The sequence below is a fragment of the Halichondria panicea genome, chromosome 8 (genome assembly GCF_963675165.1).
Source record: "Halichondria panicea chromosome 8, odHalPani1.1, whole genome shotgun sequence".
NCBI lineage: Eukaryota > Metazoa > Porifera > Demospongiae > Suberitida > Halichondriidae > Halichondria > Halichondria panicea.
In genome coordinates this window covers 6,641,044-6,659,353 of record NC_087384.1, presented here as the reverse complement: position 1 = coordinate 6,659,353, position 18,310 = coordinate 6,641,044, and the positions used below count along the sequence as shown (strand labels likewise).

The window sequence follows — 18,310 nt, the reverse complement described above, 5'->3', positions numbered from 1 at the left end:
ACATTTACTTGCTATACCTCCTGCAGCTCCTAGTGGCCCCCCTCGGAATGTCCGAGTCTCTGTGACAACAGATCTTGTATCTCCATCGGCAACGATCATGTGGGACTCTCCGCCAGTAGAGGAACAAAATGGAGTCATAACGGGTTATACAGTGACCCTAACAAACCTTGATCTGGGCATAACTAACACCCATAGCGCCAGCTCAGCACAATTTGGTTTGACAAATTTGGAGCCTAATACACTGTACACTGTGACAGTACGCGCCCTGACCTCAGAGGGGGGTGGGCCGTCTAGTCTGATCACCACATTCAATACTCGTACTGGAGGTGAGTGGGTCTTTGTTATTAATTGTCCTTTCCCAAAACTAATTTAGCTTACATCCCTCCACACGCACACGCTCACACACCACCCACCCACCTACACACACACAGTTCCCACTGGTCCACCACAAAACTTACGAGTGCTTGATCCAATTCTCTCGTCCTCCCTCATGTTCTCTTGGACCTCACCCCCTAGCCACACCCACAACGGGGTCATCATCGGCTACACACTCACACTCACAGAGCAAGAAACAGGAACAACCCAAACACACAATGTTACTTCAGTCACCATGATTACCGTGCGAGACTTGCACCCCTACTACCAGTATGTGGTTGCCGTGGCTGCGTATACAGTTGTGGGGGTGGGTCCGTTTACAGAGGTCATCACTCAGAGAACAGGACAGGATGGTGAGTGGGAGTAGCTAGTGGGGAAGTAGCATAATAATAACATAATTATGATAGCTAGGTCTTTTGCAGTTAGGTCTTTTACGTTGTCTGTAATAATGTACAGTTCCAAGTGGCTACCCTGGCTCGCTGCGTGCCGTGGCTGTGTCCCCTCGTCAAGTGCAGCTGTCCTGGAGCCCACCTCCTCCTGAACTGACCAATGGAGTCATCACTGGTTACACAGTGACTGTCACAGGCGTCGAATCAGATGAGAGCTACACAATTGATACCGTGGCAATCCAGTACAGTGTAACGACTCTACCCTACACCTCGTACATGTTCAGTGTGTCTGCTAGCACAGAGAGGGGGGTGGGACCTCCCAGTCCGGAGGTTGTCATAGAAACACCCGAGGAAGGTAAGAAAACCTCTTGTCCTACATGCATGTATCAGAGATGTGTCCAGGTTAAATCAATCCACTATTTCAATTAAACACACAAATTTTCCTCTTTTATATGCAGTAAACTACCAGTAGCCTCAGAGGTAGTATTTTAAAATACTTACGTTCTATGATTGCTAACATTGATATACTGCCCACAACACACACACACACCCGCCCACCACACACACACACACACAGCTCCCTCCCACCGCCCACAGAATCTAACAGTTGATATTCTCGGCCCGACAAGCTTCAGACTTTCCTGGTACCCTCCTCCCCCTCAATATCACCACGGCAACATACGAGAGTATAGTGTGATCGTCACGGAGATCAGGACTGGGGGAGAGCTTCTCTTAACGAGCACCACAACAGAGATAGTTGCTATGGACCTACTACCTTACACTCGCTATACATGCAGTGTTGCAGCTGTGACAGTTGCCGAGGGCCCTTACACTGCTGAGCTGGTTGCTAGGACCGCTGAGGATGGTATGTACAACGTTTATGAAAACCAGTGCAAAATGTGTTTATTAGTAGCAGCTGGCCATATACGTACATAGGTGTCCTAATTATTTGGTTGATATGGTGAATGTTCAGCGTTTTAATTACAGAACGTATAGAGGACAATAATTATAACATGTGTATTTGCTTCATGCAGCACCATCGACTGCACCTGTCAATGTTCGGATCACAGACCGCACCTCTACTACTATCAGAATGGAATGGGAAGTACCACCAACCGAGACCAGGAATGGAATTGTTAGAAGATACGACATCCGAGTGTCACGCTCTGGTGCCTCTACAGAGAGGCTACTATCCTCAACATCTCCGCTCATTAATATACAGGGTCTGATTCCAGATACTCAGTACCAGTTCCAAGTGGCTGCATTCACCGTCTCCCAAGGCCCATTCTCAAGCAACATTTTAGCCACTACACTTGAAGACGGTAAATTAGCTATAGTACATGATAATTATTGTCGATAATAATACGTGTAGTATGACTTCTTTTGCAGACTGTATGCTAATTGCATTTGTACGCCCTCACGCACACACACAGTTCCCGGGAGCCCGCCCACACACATCACACTCACAAAGAACAGCCCCACATCTATCACACTCTCTTGGTCCCCACCCGTTGTTTCCAATGGCGACGTTGTTCGTTACCATGCTCACCTAGTAGAGTGCCCCACAGACACACTGATGGCAGTACAAACCACAGAGACAAGTGTGATGTATGACAACCTCCATCCTTACTATACGTACAAGTACAGTCTGACAGCTGCCACTGCTGTGGGGGTGGGGCCATACTCTGACAATGCCACGGTACAATTAGACGAAGCAGGTATGTGTTCATTCACCTGCAAATATTATTTGAACCCAATGTTCCTATAAGCTATAGAGCTACATTATTTGTATCCTCAAGCAATCAGAGTACATGCATGTACATTACGTATACCGAGAATAATTTCAAGCACAGTACATGAACGTAACTAAAGGTTAACTTCACTCTTCCCTCCCCCCCACCCCCACCCCCCCACCCCCCTCACACACACACACAGCTCCCTCAAGCCATCCGGTAGACTTGTCTGTAGTATCAACAACCACTACAACAGCCTACATCACGTGGGCCCCTCCCCCTCTCGACTCCCAAAATGGTCTTATTCGTAGTTACATAATCTACCTGACTGGACCTGGGATTAACGACAACCAACAATTCACTAGCTTTATGGAGAGCTATTCTCTCACGGGTCTTCGCCCTGGCAAGACGTACAGAGTGAGCATGGCCGCTGTTACCGTGGAAACAGGGCCACAATCAGCCGATGTGGAGATCATCACTATGGAAGATAGTACGTTATTGACTGCACATTAGTAGTAACATTTTTATTATGACACCCGAGCAACACTGCTGATCTTTCTGAGAGCCCTGATAACTATTATAACAAAAAGCTAGTTTTCTCTTTTTTCCATTCCAGTTCCAGGTACACCGAACAGCTTCAGTATTAGAGGTTCCACTCCGCGTTCCATATCCCTCTCATGGACTCCGCCCCTCGAGGAACAGCGTAATGGTGTCATCATTGGATACACACTTGTCGTGACGCAGATCATCCCCATCACAACAAATCAGCCAATCAGAATTGAGACGACAGAATTGGAGTTTGAAGTACATGCCCTACATCCGGCGTGGATGTATGAATTCAGTTTAGCTGCTAAGACCAGTACCGGAGTGGGACCTTCCCAAACAATCACAGCTACACTACCTGAGGATGGTGAGATACAGTACTGTTCATATCTCGCTGGTTGTTAGGCAGATCATCTTTCAACAGCCATAACTTTAGTAACGTTGATCCAATTTCAATAATTTTATGATTTTCTGAAAGCTTAGGAAGAGACCTTTCAAATGATGTGTTTGGATCCAGACTTTGGTTGGGGCCATAATTTGTCATTTTTCGGCCTTAGACCATGGGCTATACTCCATGGTATGGACAAATTAGTTTATCTCTCAAATATGACTTTGATTACACCATTTGAAAGGTCTCTTTCTAAGCGTTTGGAAAATCAGAAAATCGTTTAAATTGAATGAACGGAATTCAAGTTATGGCAGGAATTCAAACTTATTGGCCTTATACGTACGAATTAGCTTATAAAGGTCTGAATTTGTTACGCTACTTACGTCTACGTATAGTACTCTACCATAAAAGATTTGCAATAGGTTATGAAGTATACTTTAATGATTTAATAATCTACAATGCCTTTTTGATGTTTATACCCATACCTCCCCCCCCACACACACACAGTTCCCTCTGCTCCCCCAGTAGACCTGACGGTAACAAGCCCATCTCCCTCCACCCTCCGACTCAGCTGGAGGCCCCCATCTAGTGATCTAAAAAACGGCATCATAAGAGAGTACCAAATCACGATCACTGAACTAGCCACTGGAACTGTGACGACTGATACTACCACTGCTTTGAGCTACCTGAAGAATGGACTCCGCCCGTATTACACGTACGAGTGTACTGTGTCTGCCATCACTGTGGGGGCGGGACCCCCTGCGATGATACGAGTGCAGCAACCTCAGGACGGTGAGAGAGCATCTTCAAATCGTTCATTTATTAGACAAATACACACAGCTTCAAGTGTTGTCTATATAGAATACCTAGCTGGACATGGTACAAGCATGACTGTATATCTTCCTACACACAAACTAAGATCTAAAAAATTTTGAGCTGTTTTTCTGATTTTAGGCTGAGTCAGTAATTATGTGTCGGAAAGCCTGATCCCACCCCTATACTTCTGTATATACCATTCTCAAACACACACACACACACACACACACAGCTCCTGGCAGTCCTACTGAGCTGACTATAAACCACACCTCTTCCTCCACCACTCTTCTTCGTTGGGCCCCAGTCCCCGCCCTCTTGCAAAACGGGATCATCACCGGCTATATCGTCCTGGCCACCTCTACGAGCCGTAACCATAGTTACAGTGCCGATGGCGACACACTAGAGCTTGAGCTGATGGGCCTGAGAGGATACACGATATACAACTTCTCTGTAGCTGCCGAGACCACTGGTGGGCGGGGTCAACCTCTAGTGATGACCTCCAGGACCCCCCAGGGAGGTGGGTACTTTGGTAGCAATATTAAATGATGCACACGTTGTGCATGCAGTCCCAAGTATGGATAGCTGAAATTTTTAATTATTAGCAGTTACTCTCGATTTTTCAATGGCTGATTTAAGCCCATTTCCTTATATTGGGGTAACATCATTGCCTTACTCATTGATCTCTTGTCCACAGCCCCAACAGTCCCTCCAAGCAATGCTATGGCAACTCGTATCAGTGCCACTGAGGTCCGTGTGAGCTGGGACCCCCTCCCCCTCACTGATGGTTCGGCACCCCCAAGCTTCCTGGTCCGCTATAGAGTAGTTGAAGCGCGTCGAGTCACACGTAATGCCATGGATACAGCCGAGTTTGTAGAAGTGGTGGAGTCAGGTATAGTGGTGGATGAGCTAGAGCCACACCTTGTGTACGGTATCTCAGTGGCAGCAAAGAACGACATGGGAGTTGGCGACTACAGCGCTGAGATCATTACAGAATGTAAGTGTGTGGTCAGCAGACTCCCTTCTGTAAAGCACCGAGTGCAGTTATAGTTTGTTTTGTTAAATGTATGTGTGTTATCTTTGCATAGCATTGTTTTGATAACTAAATGTTATTGCCTTTTGTACTTTATATTATGCTTCCAGAAGTTCCCTTGCATGTTTTGATAATTATAAAAGGGTTGCTTACTTATAATGACTGTTACTTTTTGCACTGTATATTAAAGCTGTAGAATGGAATTTTTTGACAGAAGGTTTTTGTTGAGTGTTTTCGTAGCACGACAGCTGCATGTTATCTAAATTGCTCTTGTTGTCCATTCTTGCAGTATTTGAGGGCAGTCCATTCCGTGTGCACCTGTACGGGCCTATAGTGTGTTTACCTTGGACTGTGAGTTCTCTAGCTATCTAAACAATCACGCACACACATAATAACATCAGCGCTAATGTATCTACCTGACTGCTGCAGCTGCACATCACGCACGCATAATACCATCAGCTAGCGCTAATGTATATGCCTGACTGCTGCAGCTGCAAACAAGCATCATCATGCACACTAATGATAACTGAACATGCATTTCTCATGCAATTCTTTGTATGTATATACGTATACTCCTCGTATATGTTACATTAGTGGCTGTACAACAAACACACTCAAAACAGTGCGGTTAATTACGTCATGTATTGCGCAAGCACATTGCGGTAGAACCTTAGCCTAGCCATATACCTACTATTATGCTATTATTATATATACACATTCTGTTTAGTTACTAAATATTGTTTGTTCCATACACACACGCTTTAATTACAGAGTTCTGGAGCTGCTGAGAAAGTCAACGAGGTTGTCCACTTCCTCTCCTCTAGTCTTGAGATGTCATGTGACTGTATCTACTCCCCCAAGTACATAGCCCAGGGCAGTCTGCAATGTGGCGACCAATCCACAGACAGAACCATCCTCCACGCCACTCTTGTCAGCAGCGAAAATGCCACAAGCGTTCAAATACGAGACTTCCTTCAGACTCTGGTTAACACTGAGCCTACTATTCTTGTCCAGGGTGTCCGACTACGAGTGGCGCCTTGTTCTGTGCTACCAGATGACCTTTGCCCTCTGTACCCGGCACTGCCGATTGTAACGGTTGCCGTGGAGCCCCGAGGGGGTGGGGGGATTAGTGTCACCCTAATTGGTGGTATTGCCGGCGGTCTGGTTTTCTTGATATGTGGAACTTTGATGCTCATTCTGATTGTGGTGGGAATGAAAAGGAGGCAAGTAAAGAGGGAAGAAAGAGCGGGAAGGTACGTGCGGTTGTGTATATAGGGTAATGTAATGCTGTGCCCGTTATAACTTTATTTTACTTATCTACACAATAACATTGTTTGCATATGATATGGAATAACATTTTCTTTTGCTAATGGCATCATAATGGTAAACACCGTACTCACCTGATGTACGCCCCCTCCACCCACACACACATACACCACACATCACACACACACCACACAGACGCAACCACAACCTGAGACTCAACTTCACCCTCACTCCTGGAGAAGCTACTAATGGAGTTGGCTACCCATCGAAACTCTCAAAAGAACAGGAATCAGGATTAGACGACGATCATATTTACGACGAACCCTCAAAATATTTCACCGACAATCTCTCGGGACCACCCCCCTCTTACAACAAACCGGATACTAATTTCGACCAGAAAATGTTATCTGACCTCGATGTCAACCCCTCTCCCCCGCGCACCACTAGAGGAGCACTTCCTGCTCCTCCCATTGGCAACGGCAAATGCAAGAGCATCGATAATAAAGGAGCGTTTGCAGAACTAGAGTATGATGAACTTGGGATAACTCCTAAACAAGATGCTATACCAGGACAACCAGATTATTCAGAGCTAGATGTGAACAAAATGCCATCTCTTCGCTATGGTAATATCGGAGTAAGTGATGTTGTCCCAAATTCATACGAATATCTCACCTCCATGATGTCCAAAGCCACACCCACCCTTACATCTGCAGAGCCTCCCGAGTACTCTAACACACAACCTCCCGTTACTAATGATAACACTGCACGTACCTATGAACCTCTCATACCAGCACCATGGAAACCAAAGGACACACCCTCTCCTAATATGGACTACCAACAACTTGGGCCACCAGTTGGATATGCTGTCCCGCAAACGAGAGCCGATATTTCCACGATGACAAGGAGCGATGTACCACAGCCAAGCCTGAGGGGAGAGCAGCCTACAACAAATTTGGAGCTGCTAGAGCCGTACATTGAAATGAAAACCCCAACATAATTATTAACTTTCATTGTTACTTAATTAATGCAACATTGCTGTGTACTGAGCGAACTATATTAAACATAACACAGTCATGTAATTGTTGTTTTTTTATGTGTTTGTTGATAGCTGCATCATAATTATTTCCTGTCAATGTTGGATAGCAATTCAGTGTGTCTAGAATTGTGCTGAAGAATTTTGTTCATTGCTAAAATTTCCATAGACTAATGTTAGAGTAACTAGCTAGGGAATGCAGGTTAAAAGGATTGTGATTGTGCTCCTACCATTGCTCTTGTGGCAAGTATTAAGCTTAAGGTCAGTTGTATATAGACTACTATAGCCTAGATCCAGTGTGGTAGAGAAACTAACACTTGATATCTAGTATTGAGCATTGTATAGCTGCATGACTTATTTAATCAAGTTTGGGTTATTTACCTGCAGAAGTTGCAAAGGATGTACGACAAATGACGTCAGATTACAAAACACCGTGACTGGGAGGGTAGAGGTGTGTGATGGAGGGACGTGGTACAGTGTTTGTGCCCCCTCAAATCTTCCCAATTCCCTGGCTAATGTTATATGCAGACAATCGAATTGTTATGAATTTATTGGTGGAGGTCAGTCAGTTAGACTAGGTTAATAGGCTGCATGCTAACTATCTGACGGTTTTATATATGTTTGCAGATATCCAGTCTACTTCGCACAATTCTGTCAATTACAAAAAAGTTAACTGTAGTGGACATGAGAGTGCAAGTGATCTGAGTTCTTGCAGCGTTATGACCCCTATTGGTTCATGCTCACGGGCTGTTGTTATTGAATGTCGAAGAGTTATAAATAGTGAGTCCCATGCATGCCTGTCGCTATAGCTGCAATCATGAATTCCTTTCATACCCCATGCACAGCTCCACTTTCTCCATTAAACCCTTCAATAAGTATTCTCAGTTCCACCTCAATTAGACTCAGATGGTCTCGTCCCAGTACAAGCAACTGCAGAAGTATCGATGGCTATAGAGTCACTTGTACAGCTTCTGGGTGTTCCAGTTTGAGTGTAGCATCAACAACACAAACCACTCTCACCTTTTATTCTGCTGGTGTTACTAGCTGCAACTATCAATGCTGCATCCAAAGCTACAACAATGCTGGAAGTAGCTCTGAAAGATGCGCCTATTTGCGTAAGGATATTACATTGTATTATTTGAGTGTTAACTCCCAACTCTTATTCTCTATACACTGCAGCTGTTCCAGGTACACCCAATTCTGTGCAGGGAACGGTTCTGAGTCCACAGTCAGTCCAAATATCATGGTCACGCCCATCATCAAACTACTACCATATCACTGGATATCGGGTTTCCTACAGCAATAATTATTATTGCCCGTTTTGTACATCCCAGTCTATGGACGTAAATGCTGTATCCAGAAATTTAACTATCAATAATCTGATACGACTCGCAACATACACTTTCAATGTGAAAGCTAAAAGTGTGGCTGGTCTGAGTTCAAGCAGCTCCCCTGCTGTGACATTGATCATAGGTAAGCCTTCAAACCCCTCACTAAGTATAAAGTCTCAAACGTATGTTATTTGTTCACTCTTTGTTTATACAGCTCCCCCTAGTGCTCCACCACGACTGTCTGCAACAAATCTGAGCCCTACCTCATTTATTTTGAGGTGGGGTAGCCCTAGCAACACGTACAATCAACCATACAGTTTCTCTATCAGCTGCGACGAGACCTCCTACAGCAACACTGGAGCACAATTAATAGAATCAAACTTAAATAGTGTGTCATACACTGTTCGTTCTTTGCAGCCAGGTGCTACGTATCAGTGTTGTGTGTCAGCTGTGAACAATGCTGGGGAAAGCCCCACTTGCGTTAATAAGCGTACACTGGAAAGAGGCGAGTGAATTTTGCTGTACGTAATTATTTTGTTGTTTGATTAATTAATTTTTATAGCCCCTACTGGGTCTTCTGCAAATGTCCAATATCAAACACTTAGCTCCACTGCCATAATGCTCATATGGACTGAACCTCCCTACCGACAGAGGAATGGAATCATTCGTTACTATGCAGTGAGAGTATGTCAGATTGAACCAGCGGGACAGTGCAAGGATCACCAAACAACTGGAACAACAACCTTGGAGTTATCTCTACACCCACACTATAGGTACAGCTGGACTGTGGCAGCCTACACTATTGATTGGGGTCCATACAGGCAGCCACTAGCGTTCTTCCAAATGCCAGTGGACAGTAAGTGCATAATGTCAGTGCTGATTATTAGTGCCCTTACCCTAAGACTGTCATTGTAGATCTACCTACATACGTAAAATTAGTATGTTAACTCCATTCTATACACAGTACCAAGTGGCCCTCCACAGAATGTACGGCATGGATTATTGAGTGACTCCTCAGTGCAGCTGTTCTGGAGCCCACCTCCCCTTGAAGATCAGAATGGAGTTATCACCGGATATAATGTTTATATTATGAATGCTGACAATATCAATATCTCTAAAACGTTAGAAGTGGGTGTCATGGCAACTATAGAGTCTCTAGATGAAATCACTACTTTCTGGTTTGAGTTATCGGCCGTGACAGCTGCTGGGGAAGGCCCCCACACTGTGTACGGACCTGTTACTACGGCAATAGGTGAATACTATATATAGCCAATGTTACATTGTGCATGTACTTTTACAAACAGGTGCTAAGTACGGAACACTGATAGCAGGTGGAGCGTTTGCGGTAGTGATTGCAACTGCTTTCATGTGTTTGTGTTTGTGTTGGAGAAAGAGAAGACAGAGAAAAATCAACACAAAGTAATTGCTTTCGTTTTAATTCTGAGATTTTAAAATTGCTTTCATTGCAGAAACCACTCTGGTACTAAAAATGAGCATAAACTGAAATCTAAAAGAGACACAAATGAACAGAAAGTGAACACATTAGCAGTATTGTACGGAGATAAATCCGAACGAAAAGACAAGCCAAAAAAGAGGTCTTCTTTACAAAGGTTGAAGAATTTGTTTAAGACTGCAAAGAATACAGAAACTCCTCCCATACCTACGAGACGCTATCTTGAAGATGATGACTTCATGGTCGGGAATTTCGATGGTCAACCAGCCATTCCCTCAAGAGCCACCATCATGGATCAGGTTAATGCAGGCCCACAAAGAAGCGCTGATGAGCCTGCAGTCCCACCTCGCATGTACCTGCTGGACAACGTATTTGTGCAAGGCCTTGAGGCATTTGTAGCTGAGGTGAGTGGGAAGGACGCACCGGACCTAGGAGATGAAGATAAAATCTATCAGCCGTTGATCCCGCCGAGACGTTACGAGGAGAGTTGCCAAGACGACTCCGATGTTTATCAAGCCCTAACTTCAAACAGATCGAAAAGTGACTTTAGGGAAGTAACCATACTGAGTGAAGAGACACGATTTGCGGCAGATTCTGAGAACCATTACCAGCCGTTGGTGAAGAGAGCGGAACAAAGTGTTTACGAGATGGTGACAGTCGGTGGTGGCAAAGATGGTGAGAATAAGAATATTGAGACTGTTCCTAACAATTCTGAAGGCCATTACCAGCCATTGATGAAGCGTGAAGAGCCTAGCGATTATCAGCCGATATCTACATGCATTAGTGGTCGTGGACAGACTTTAACGAGCAGTTTTGTAATGCAGTCAGAGAGTAACTCGGAGGAGGGCCATTATCAGCCACTGATGAAGCGTGAAGAGCCTAGCAATTATCAGCCGATATCTACATGCATTAGTCGTGGACAGACTAGTTTTGTAATGCAGTCAGAGAGTAACTCGGAGGAGGGCCACTATCAAGCATTGGTGAGGAAGCAAGAGGAGAACACTTACCAGTCATTGACATTGCATAGAGACACTTTAGTGTAGCATGGGTGTATTCAAGAGAGTAGTCTTGGTGTATTGTATTGAAGTTTAAGTTTAGTTATTACATGACTAATTTGTTGCCTTGAAAGTCATATAGAACCAGCATAGACCCCACTTGCTGCATAGATATGAATAATAATTTGGTAGTTTTGTTCTGTTTTTGGTGGCTGGAATTACAATATCGTATAGTAAGTGCATCAAAACCATGCATATGCTGTCTAGTACATTTACCACAGCAACCATAAATGTCTCACTGTGTGTGGCAATATAAAAGCAATAATTTAAAGTATTGGGTGGAGGGTGGTCCCAGGTCTTAACTAGGGAGAGAATAGGTGTGGCTTATTGGTTAGGGTGGTGGCTTAGTAGATTAAAGGTCACTTGCAATATACCATATTGGTCCTACATTATCCCATATACTGGCACTGCTATTCCTTTGATCTCAGAGATCAAAAGGCAACAAGTGCTCTTTATGTCAATATTCATTCTTTGTGGTTGTGTACTTTGTCTGTTAATGATGTCATGCTCTGAAAGTCATTTGCTGCATAGGCTATCCTAGAAAACTGGGCAGGAAATGCAGGTCGTCCTGTAAACGACAAACAATCAAACAAAGGGAAAACAAAAAGACAAGATTGTAATAACTTTTTCATGTATGCATATTTGCCAGTCTTAATTGCCATAATACACTGCACTTCATAGCAGTAGGCGGTGACTCTCAAGTGTGTTGTGGTTTTGTGGTCTGTTCACACTAGACCTTTTACAGTTATGGATGTTCTCTTTTGAAGTTGCTGTCATGAGCTGTACTGAGTGCCCGTCACCTTTAACATATCTGCATCATAGGGCATTCTATTGTGGTGGACCCAGCTCCAGAGAGGGGAGAGAGTGGACATGTTGTCTGAATGATGTCTGGTGCACTCCATGTGAGATGCCTGGCCAGGGGGGGAATTCATTGAAGAGACTCAAGTGGTGGTGTGTCGAGAGCTGGAGTTTTTTCAGCAAGGAGGTATGTTGGCATAACAATCTTGTGGTTGAATTGATGCATCCGTAACATGCTAGTATATTGAGAGTAAACAACCGATTTATCGAACACATGCTATTTAACAAGCTGATAGTGTCTAGGTATAGACTAGGTAAGGCTCTATTCAAGTCTAAACTCACGGCCAACAAAAAGCTTCCTTGGCACACTGTTGCATCTCTGCTACTAATCAAGCTGGTGAAGGAAATTACACTTGTGCATGGATGCAGGACAGAACAAGGTACGTATGTTAGTAAAGAATAATTATGTAATGCATTACGAGGGTAATATATTCTATAGAGCAAACAACACAAGCTGGTAGCAACCTGGGGACAGGTGTGTTTGGTGGAGCACTAGTAGCATTGTTGCTACTTCTGTGTATTGTGATAACATGCATTTCCTGTTGTTGTTACAAGAGAAGAATGAACAAACAAGTGACTCTTCAAGGTCAACAAAGGTACTACTGATATAGTCCTATAGTACTGAAAGGTAACTCTTTCAAATTGTTTGTGTGTGGGTATTTGTTTGCATAGCTATAATTATAAGAGTGGCCATTAACAAGTGTCTCTTCACAACCAACCAAGGTAATACCGCAAACACTATTCCATTTAGCATATTGAGTATGCCAGTGAGTGTATACAGCCACCCTTTTACTGACTGAAAAGTAACCTTTTATTTGTCGAACTTCGCTTGTGGGTATTTCCATGCATGTAGCTAGTGATATCCCTAACAATGTGATTTGCCTATCTTAATGTCTCAATCAATAATTAAGATTTGTCCAACAGGAAGGGTTAGCATAATAGGCCACTAGCCTTTCTAGGTGCTCCCTATATACAAACATATAAATAGTTAAAAGGTAGCTAGGGTAATCAACTGACTGAATGTGTTCAGGTAACGTCCAAGAGTAACTTTAAACATGTTATAGGAGGTACTATTGACTAATTTACTAGGTAACAGAAAGCAGCTGTTAATAAGAATATCTGAAACAGTTAACTCCTGCCTGCCTACACAGGAGTGCTTGATTGTGCGACCTAGTTCTTGTGCAGGGGGATATCTCGTAGTAGTCATTAACACTTACTCTGTGTGTTTTGCGTTTCATTGAATGCCCGAGTGTTTTGTATACCCTTTTTATAACTATTGGTCTACATATGTGTTGGCTTGCTGTATTGAAGCTATCACTATATAGCATGCAGTCGCCTTAATTATGATGATTCAATTGAGCATAGATTACCAATTAAATGTACAAATTAATGCTTAGATATGTGACAGTAGTGTGGGTCTCATAATTATATTCATTGCCATAACCAATTACAATTTACAAATGGATGCCCACTAATGAGATTCATGCTCTGAGCGTTGCAGTTTATATAAACCTGGGGCTGTGTTGTGTAATCTTTGTTTTCCGGTAGCTTAGCTAGCTATTAAAGTAAAGCAGTGACTGAATAATTATAAACCAGCCACATAGATCTAGAGACACATGCTACAATGCTACTAGTCTAGCTAAAGTAGATCTGTATAGTATACAATGCATGTTAAAAAGATTGTAATTGTGCTCCTGCCATTTCTCTTGTGGCAAGTACTAAGGTCAGTTGCATGCGGCCTAGCTATATCCTAGGTACTGGTAGAGAAACAGTGATTAAGTAATGGTAAGACTTGAAGTATCTGTGTGACTGTCTGGCATTGTAGCTGACTGTCTAGTGTTAAGTTTTTGGATTTCTTATCTGCAGAAGCTGCAAAGGGTGTACGACAAATGACGTCAGATTACAATACACCGTGACTGGGAGGGTAGAGGTGTGCCGTGGAGGGAGATGGTACAGTGTTTGTACGCCCTCAAATTTTCTGGCTAATGTTGTATGCAGACAATTGGATTACTGTGATGACAGAAGTCAGTTAGACTATAAATATGATGGTTTTATTATAGATCTAAATTATACATGTTTGCAGGTACCACGTCTACTTCGTACAGTTCTAACTATTACAAGGAAGTTGACTGTGCTGGACACGAGAGTGATCTGAGTTCTTGCAGTATTACGACTCCTCCCACTGGTTCATGCTCACAAGCTGTTGTTGTTGACTGCCAAAATTTTAATAGTGAGTCTTAAGATGCCTCCATGCTGTATAGCTGCAATCATAACTTCATTTCATACTCCATGCACAGCTCCAAATTATCCAACAAGCCCTTCAATAAGTATTCGCAGTTCCACCTCAATTAGACTCAGATGGTATCGTCCCAGTACAAGTAACTGCAGAAGTATCGATGGTTATAGAGTCACTTGTACAGCTCCTGGGTGTTCCAGTTTGAGTGTAGAGTCAACAACACAAACCACTCATATCTTTTATTCTGCTTATGTAACTAGCTGCAACTATCGATGCTGCATCCGAAGCTACAACAATGCTGAAAGTAGCTCTTCAACATGCCCCTCTTTGCGTAAGGAGATTACATTGTATTATGTGAGTGTTAACTCCCAACTCTTATTCTCCACACTGCAGCTGTTCCAGGTACACCCAATTCTGTGCAGGGAACGGTTCAGAGCCCACAGTCAGTCCGAATATCGTGGTCACGCCCATCGACAAACTACCAGCATATCACTGGATATCGGGTATCCTACAATAACCAGGAAATGCAAACTACATTGACAAGTTTAACAATCAATGGCTTGACACTCACAACGTACACTTTCTATGTGAGCGCTAACAGTGTGGCTGGTTGGAGTCAAAGCCGTTCCACCACTGTGACCATAGGTAAACCTTCAAACCCCTCCTTGCACATTCATTAATTATTGTCTGTACAGCTCCCCCTAGTGCTCCACCACAACTGTCTGCAACAAATCCGAACTCTACCTCATTTATTTTGAGGTGGGGTAGGCCTAGCAGCACGTACGGTCACCCATACAGCTTCACTATCAGATGTGATGAGACCTCCTACAGCACTGGACTACACTCGATAGCAACAGACTTAAATATTTTGTCATACACAGTTAGTTCTTTGCAGCCAAATACTATGTATCGGTGTTGTGTGTCAGCTGTGAACAATGCTGGGGAAAGCACCACTTGCGTTAATAAGCGTACACTGGAAGGAGGTGAGTACATTTGTTATTGTTATTAATTTGTTCATCAATTAATTTTTTATATAGCTCCTTCTGGGTATCCAGTAAATCTCCATCATCGAGTACTTAACCCCACTGTCATAATGCTTTCCTGGACTGAACTTCCATACCAGCAGAGGAATGGAATCATTCGCCACTATGAAGTGAGGGTGTGTCAGATTGAACCAGTGGGACAGTGCGAGGATCACCAAGCAACTGGAACAACCTTGGAGTTATCCTTACATCCACACTATAGGTACAGCTGGACTGTGGCAGCCTACACTGTTGCTAGGGGTCCATACAGCCAGTCACTACCACCCTTTCAAATGCCAGAGGACAGTAAGTGATGTCAATGCTAATTATTGCAGAAAGAATGTATAATACCTCATTATCACAACATACCCTTGTTTATTTATTAGATTGGCCATTGCATGTGCCTATGGTACCATTACTATGAGCCAAAATAGATTAAAATACAGTATAGCGGGTAATTTTCATGGGGTAAAAAATTCGTTATTTTCGTGGGTAAACTGACCTCCACGAAATGGTAATGTAGGCGTGGCTTACCGGAACGTATGAATGCAGTACAAGTAACGAGACTAAACGAAATTTTACTCACGAAAACCACCGTTTTCCAGATAAACGAATTTTTTACCCCACGAAAATTACCTGCTATACGGTAGTGTATGTATGACATTATGTAGTGTCACGGTGCATGCTGTTCATTCACAGAACCAGGTGTGTATTCATGCACTCCTAATATTAGCATTTGTTTATATAGCCCCTTCTGGGTCTCCTGCAAATGTCCGTCAACGTGCACTTAACTCCACTGCTGTATTGCTCTCCTGGATTGAACCTCCCTACTACCAGAGGAATGGAATCATTCGCCACTATGAAGTGAGGGTGTGTCAGATTGAACCAGAGGGACAGTGCGAGGATCACAAAGCCAAAGCAATCGGAACAAGCTTGGAGTTATCCTTACACCCACACTATAGGTACAGCTGGACTGTGGCAGCGTACACTGTTGCTAGGGGTCCATACAGCCAGTCACTACCACCCTTCCAAATGCCAGAGGACAGTAAGTGCATGGTGTCAGTGCTGATTATTGCTAGGAAGAAATGTGTTTACTAGATCTACATTACGTCAAGGATTTATTCCAATTGGGCGGAATGCTTGACTTTTGCACACTACTGGTTTCTATTTATAGGATATAGATCCTGCCTCTGATATGAAGTATGGTGATTACATAGGGTAGTAGTGAGTTGCATGCCCTCTTCTCTTATAAGCCCTTGAGTACATTAATTTGTAGAACCCTTGTTTCCCATTATACCCTTATTTAAACTTAGATTCCCTTGCCTACATATTAGTGAAATGAATATTGTTACAGCGCATGCTGTTAATTCCATTCTGCACCTGTAACAGGACCTAGTGGGCCTCCACAGAATGTACGGCATGGATCATTGCGTGACTCCTCAGTGCAGCTGTTCTGGAGCCCACCTCCCCTTGAAGATCAGAACGGGATCATTACCAGATACAATATGTATATTCTGAATGCTGACAATATTGTTATCGCTAGAACGCCAGAAGTGGGTGTCATGACAACTATAGAATCTCTAGAAGAATTCACTACTTTCTGGTTTCAGTTATCGGCCGTGACAGCTGTTGGGGAAGGCCCCCACACTGTGTACGGACCTGTTACTACGGCAATAGGTGAGTACTATATATAGCCAACGTTACATTGTGTACTTTTACAAACAGGTGTAAAGTACGGAATATTGATAGGATGTGGAGCATTTGCGTTAGTGGTAGTGATTTCAAATGCTTTCTTGATCGTAATTTGTTTGTGTTGGAGAAAGAAAAGACAGATAAAAGACAACGCAAAGTAAGTGCATCCATTTTCATTTTGCTATTTTAATTTAAAATTGTTTTCATTGCTGCAGATACCACTCTGGTACTAAAAACGAGCATCAGTCTACAAATGAGCAGAAACTGAACACAACTGAACAAAAAGCAAAAACAATTCCTTCCATTCCTATCAGACGCTATCTTGAAGATGATGACTTCATGGTCGAGAATTTTGATGGTCAACCAGCCATTCCCTCAAGAACCGCCATCATGGATCAAGTCAGTGTAGGCTCACAAAGGAGCGATGATGAGCCTGCAGTCCCACCTCGATTATACCTGCTGGACAACGAATTCGTACAAAGCCTCGAGGTGATGAGGAAGGACGAACCAGACCTAGGGGACGAAGAAAAGATCTACCAGCCGTTGATTCCACCAAGACGTTACGAAGAGAGTTGCCAAGACAACTCCGATGTTTATCAAACTCTCACTTCAAATAGATCGAAAGGAGACTCTAGGGAAATGGTATTTCAGACTAAAGAGATACAATTTGCGACTGATTCTGAGAACCATTACCAACCGTTGGTGAAGAGAGCAGAACAAAGTGTGTACGAGATGGTGACAGTCGGTGCTAGCAAAGATGGTGAGAATGTTGAGACTGTCCCTAACAATTCTGAAGGCCACTACCAGCCATTGATGAAGCGTGAAGAGCCTAGCGATTATCAGCCGATATCTACATGCGTTAGTGGTCGTGGACAGACTAGTTTTGTAATGCAGTCAGAGAGTAACTCAGAGGAGGGCCACTATCAAGCATTGGTGAGGAAACAAGAGGAGAACACTTACCAGTCATTGACATTGCATAGAGAGACACAGTAGTGTAGCATGTGATTAGTGTGTGGGTGTATTGTATATTGTTTATGCTCTTAAATATTGTGGTTGTGTATATATTGTAAGTGAAAGTTAACGATATTCA

The 18,310-nt window shown here is 43.4% G+C and overlaps 3 protein-coding genes across 7 annotated transcripts in view; all 3 read left to right on the top strand.

Moving 5' to 3' along the window:
* Positions 1–7,733, top strand: part of LOC135340498 (phosphatidylinositol phosphatase PTPRQ-like) — a 20,541-nt gene extending 12,808 nt beyond the window's left edge. For both annotated transcript variants that reach the window (XM_064536839.1, XM_064536838.1), the window contains exons 20-33: positions 27–326; positions 432–728; positions 832–1,119; positions 1,342–1,629; positions 1,799–2,086; positions 2,198–2,482; positions 2,700–2,987; positions 3,114–3,407; positions 3,936–4,220; positions 4,477–4,761; positions 4,939–5,238; positions 5,564–5,625; positions 6,046–6,527; positions 6,736–7,733. In XM_064536839.1, the coding sequence (XP_064392909.1) occupies positions 27–326; positions 432–728; positions 832–1,119; positions 1,342–1,629; positions 1,799–2,086; positions 2,198–2,482; positions 2,700–2,987; positions 3,114–3,407; positions 3,936–4,220; positions 4,477–4,761; positions 4,939–5,238; positions 5,564–5,625; positions 6,046–6,527; positions 6,736–7,537 (4,544 nt within the window). In that variant the 3' untranslated portion in view covers positions 7,538–7,733. The remainder of the gene's footprint in view (positions 1–26; positions 327–431; positions 729–831; positions 1,120–1,341; positions 1,630–1,798; positions 2,087–2,197; positions 2,483–2,699; positions 2,988–3,113; positions 3,408–3,935; positions 4,221–4,476; positions 4,762–4,938; positions 5,239–5,563; positions 5,626–6,045; positions 6,528–6,735) is intronic.
* On the top strand, positions 7,692–18,310 carry LOC135340506 (tyrosine-protein phosphatase Lar-like). Its single transcript, XM_064536855.1, has 11 exons — positions 7,692–7,834; positions 7,961–8,133; positions 8,201–8,353; positions 8,419–8,688; positions 8,753–9,046; positions 9,119–9,409; positions 9,467–9,760; positions 9,869–10,156; positions 10,209–10,323; positions 10,374–11,236; positions 18,050–18,310. The coding sequence occupies exons 1-11, from the start codon at positions 7,770–7,772 to the stop codon at positions 18,211–18,213; spliced, it is 2,970 nt and encodes a 989-aa protein (XP_064392925.1). The 5' UTR covers positions 7,692–7,769; the 3' UTR covers positions 18,214–18,310.
* Positions 12,151–18,310, top strand: part of LOC135340503 (receptor-type tyrosine-protein phosphatase delta-like) — a 36,366-nt gene continuing 30,206 nt past the window's right edge. Inside the window, exons 1-9 of one of the 4 annotated variants that reach the window (XM_064536849.1) lie at positions 12,151–12,650; positions 12,710–12,866; positions 14,137–14,294; positions 14,354–14,500; positions 14,568–14,837; positions 14,900–15,151; positions 15,202–15,489; positions 15,544–15,834; positions 16,277–16,573. In XM_064536849.1, coding sequence (XP_064392919.1) covers positions 12,485–12,650; positions 12,710–12,866; positions 14,137–14,294; positions 14,354–14,500; positions 14,568–14,837; positions 14,900–15,151; positions 15,202–15,489; positions 15,544–15,834; positions 16,277–16,573 — 2,026 coding nt within the window. In that variant the 5' untranslated portion in view covers positions 12,151–12,484. Of the gene's footprint in view, positions 12,651–12,709; positions 12,867–13,808; positions 13,994–14,136; positions 14,295–14,353; positions 14,501–14,567; positions 14,838–14,899; positions 15,152–15,201; positions 15,490–15,543; positions 15,835–16,276; positions 16,574–18,310 lie in introns of those variants that run through there. The other 3 variants (XM_064536850.1, XM_064536852.1, XM_064536851.1) reach the window with 3 other exon arrangements.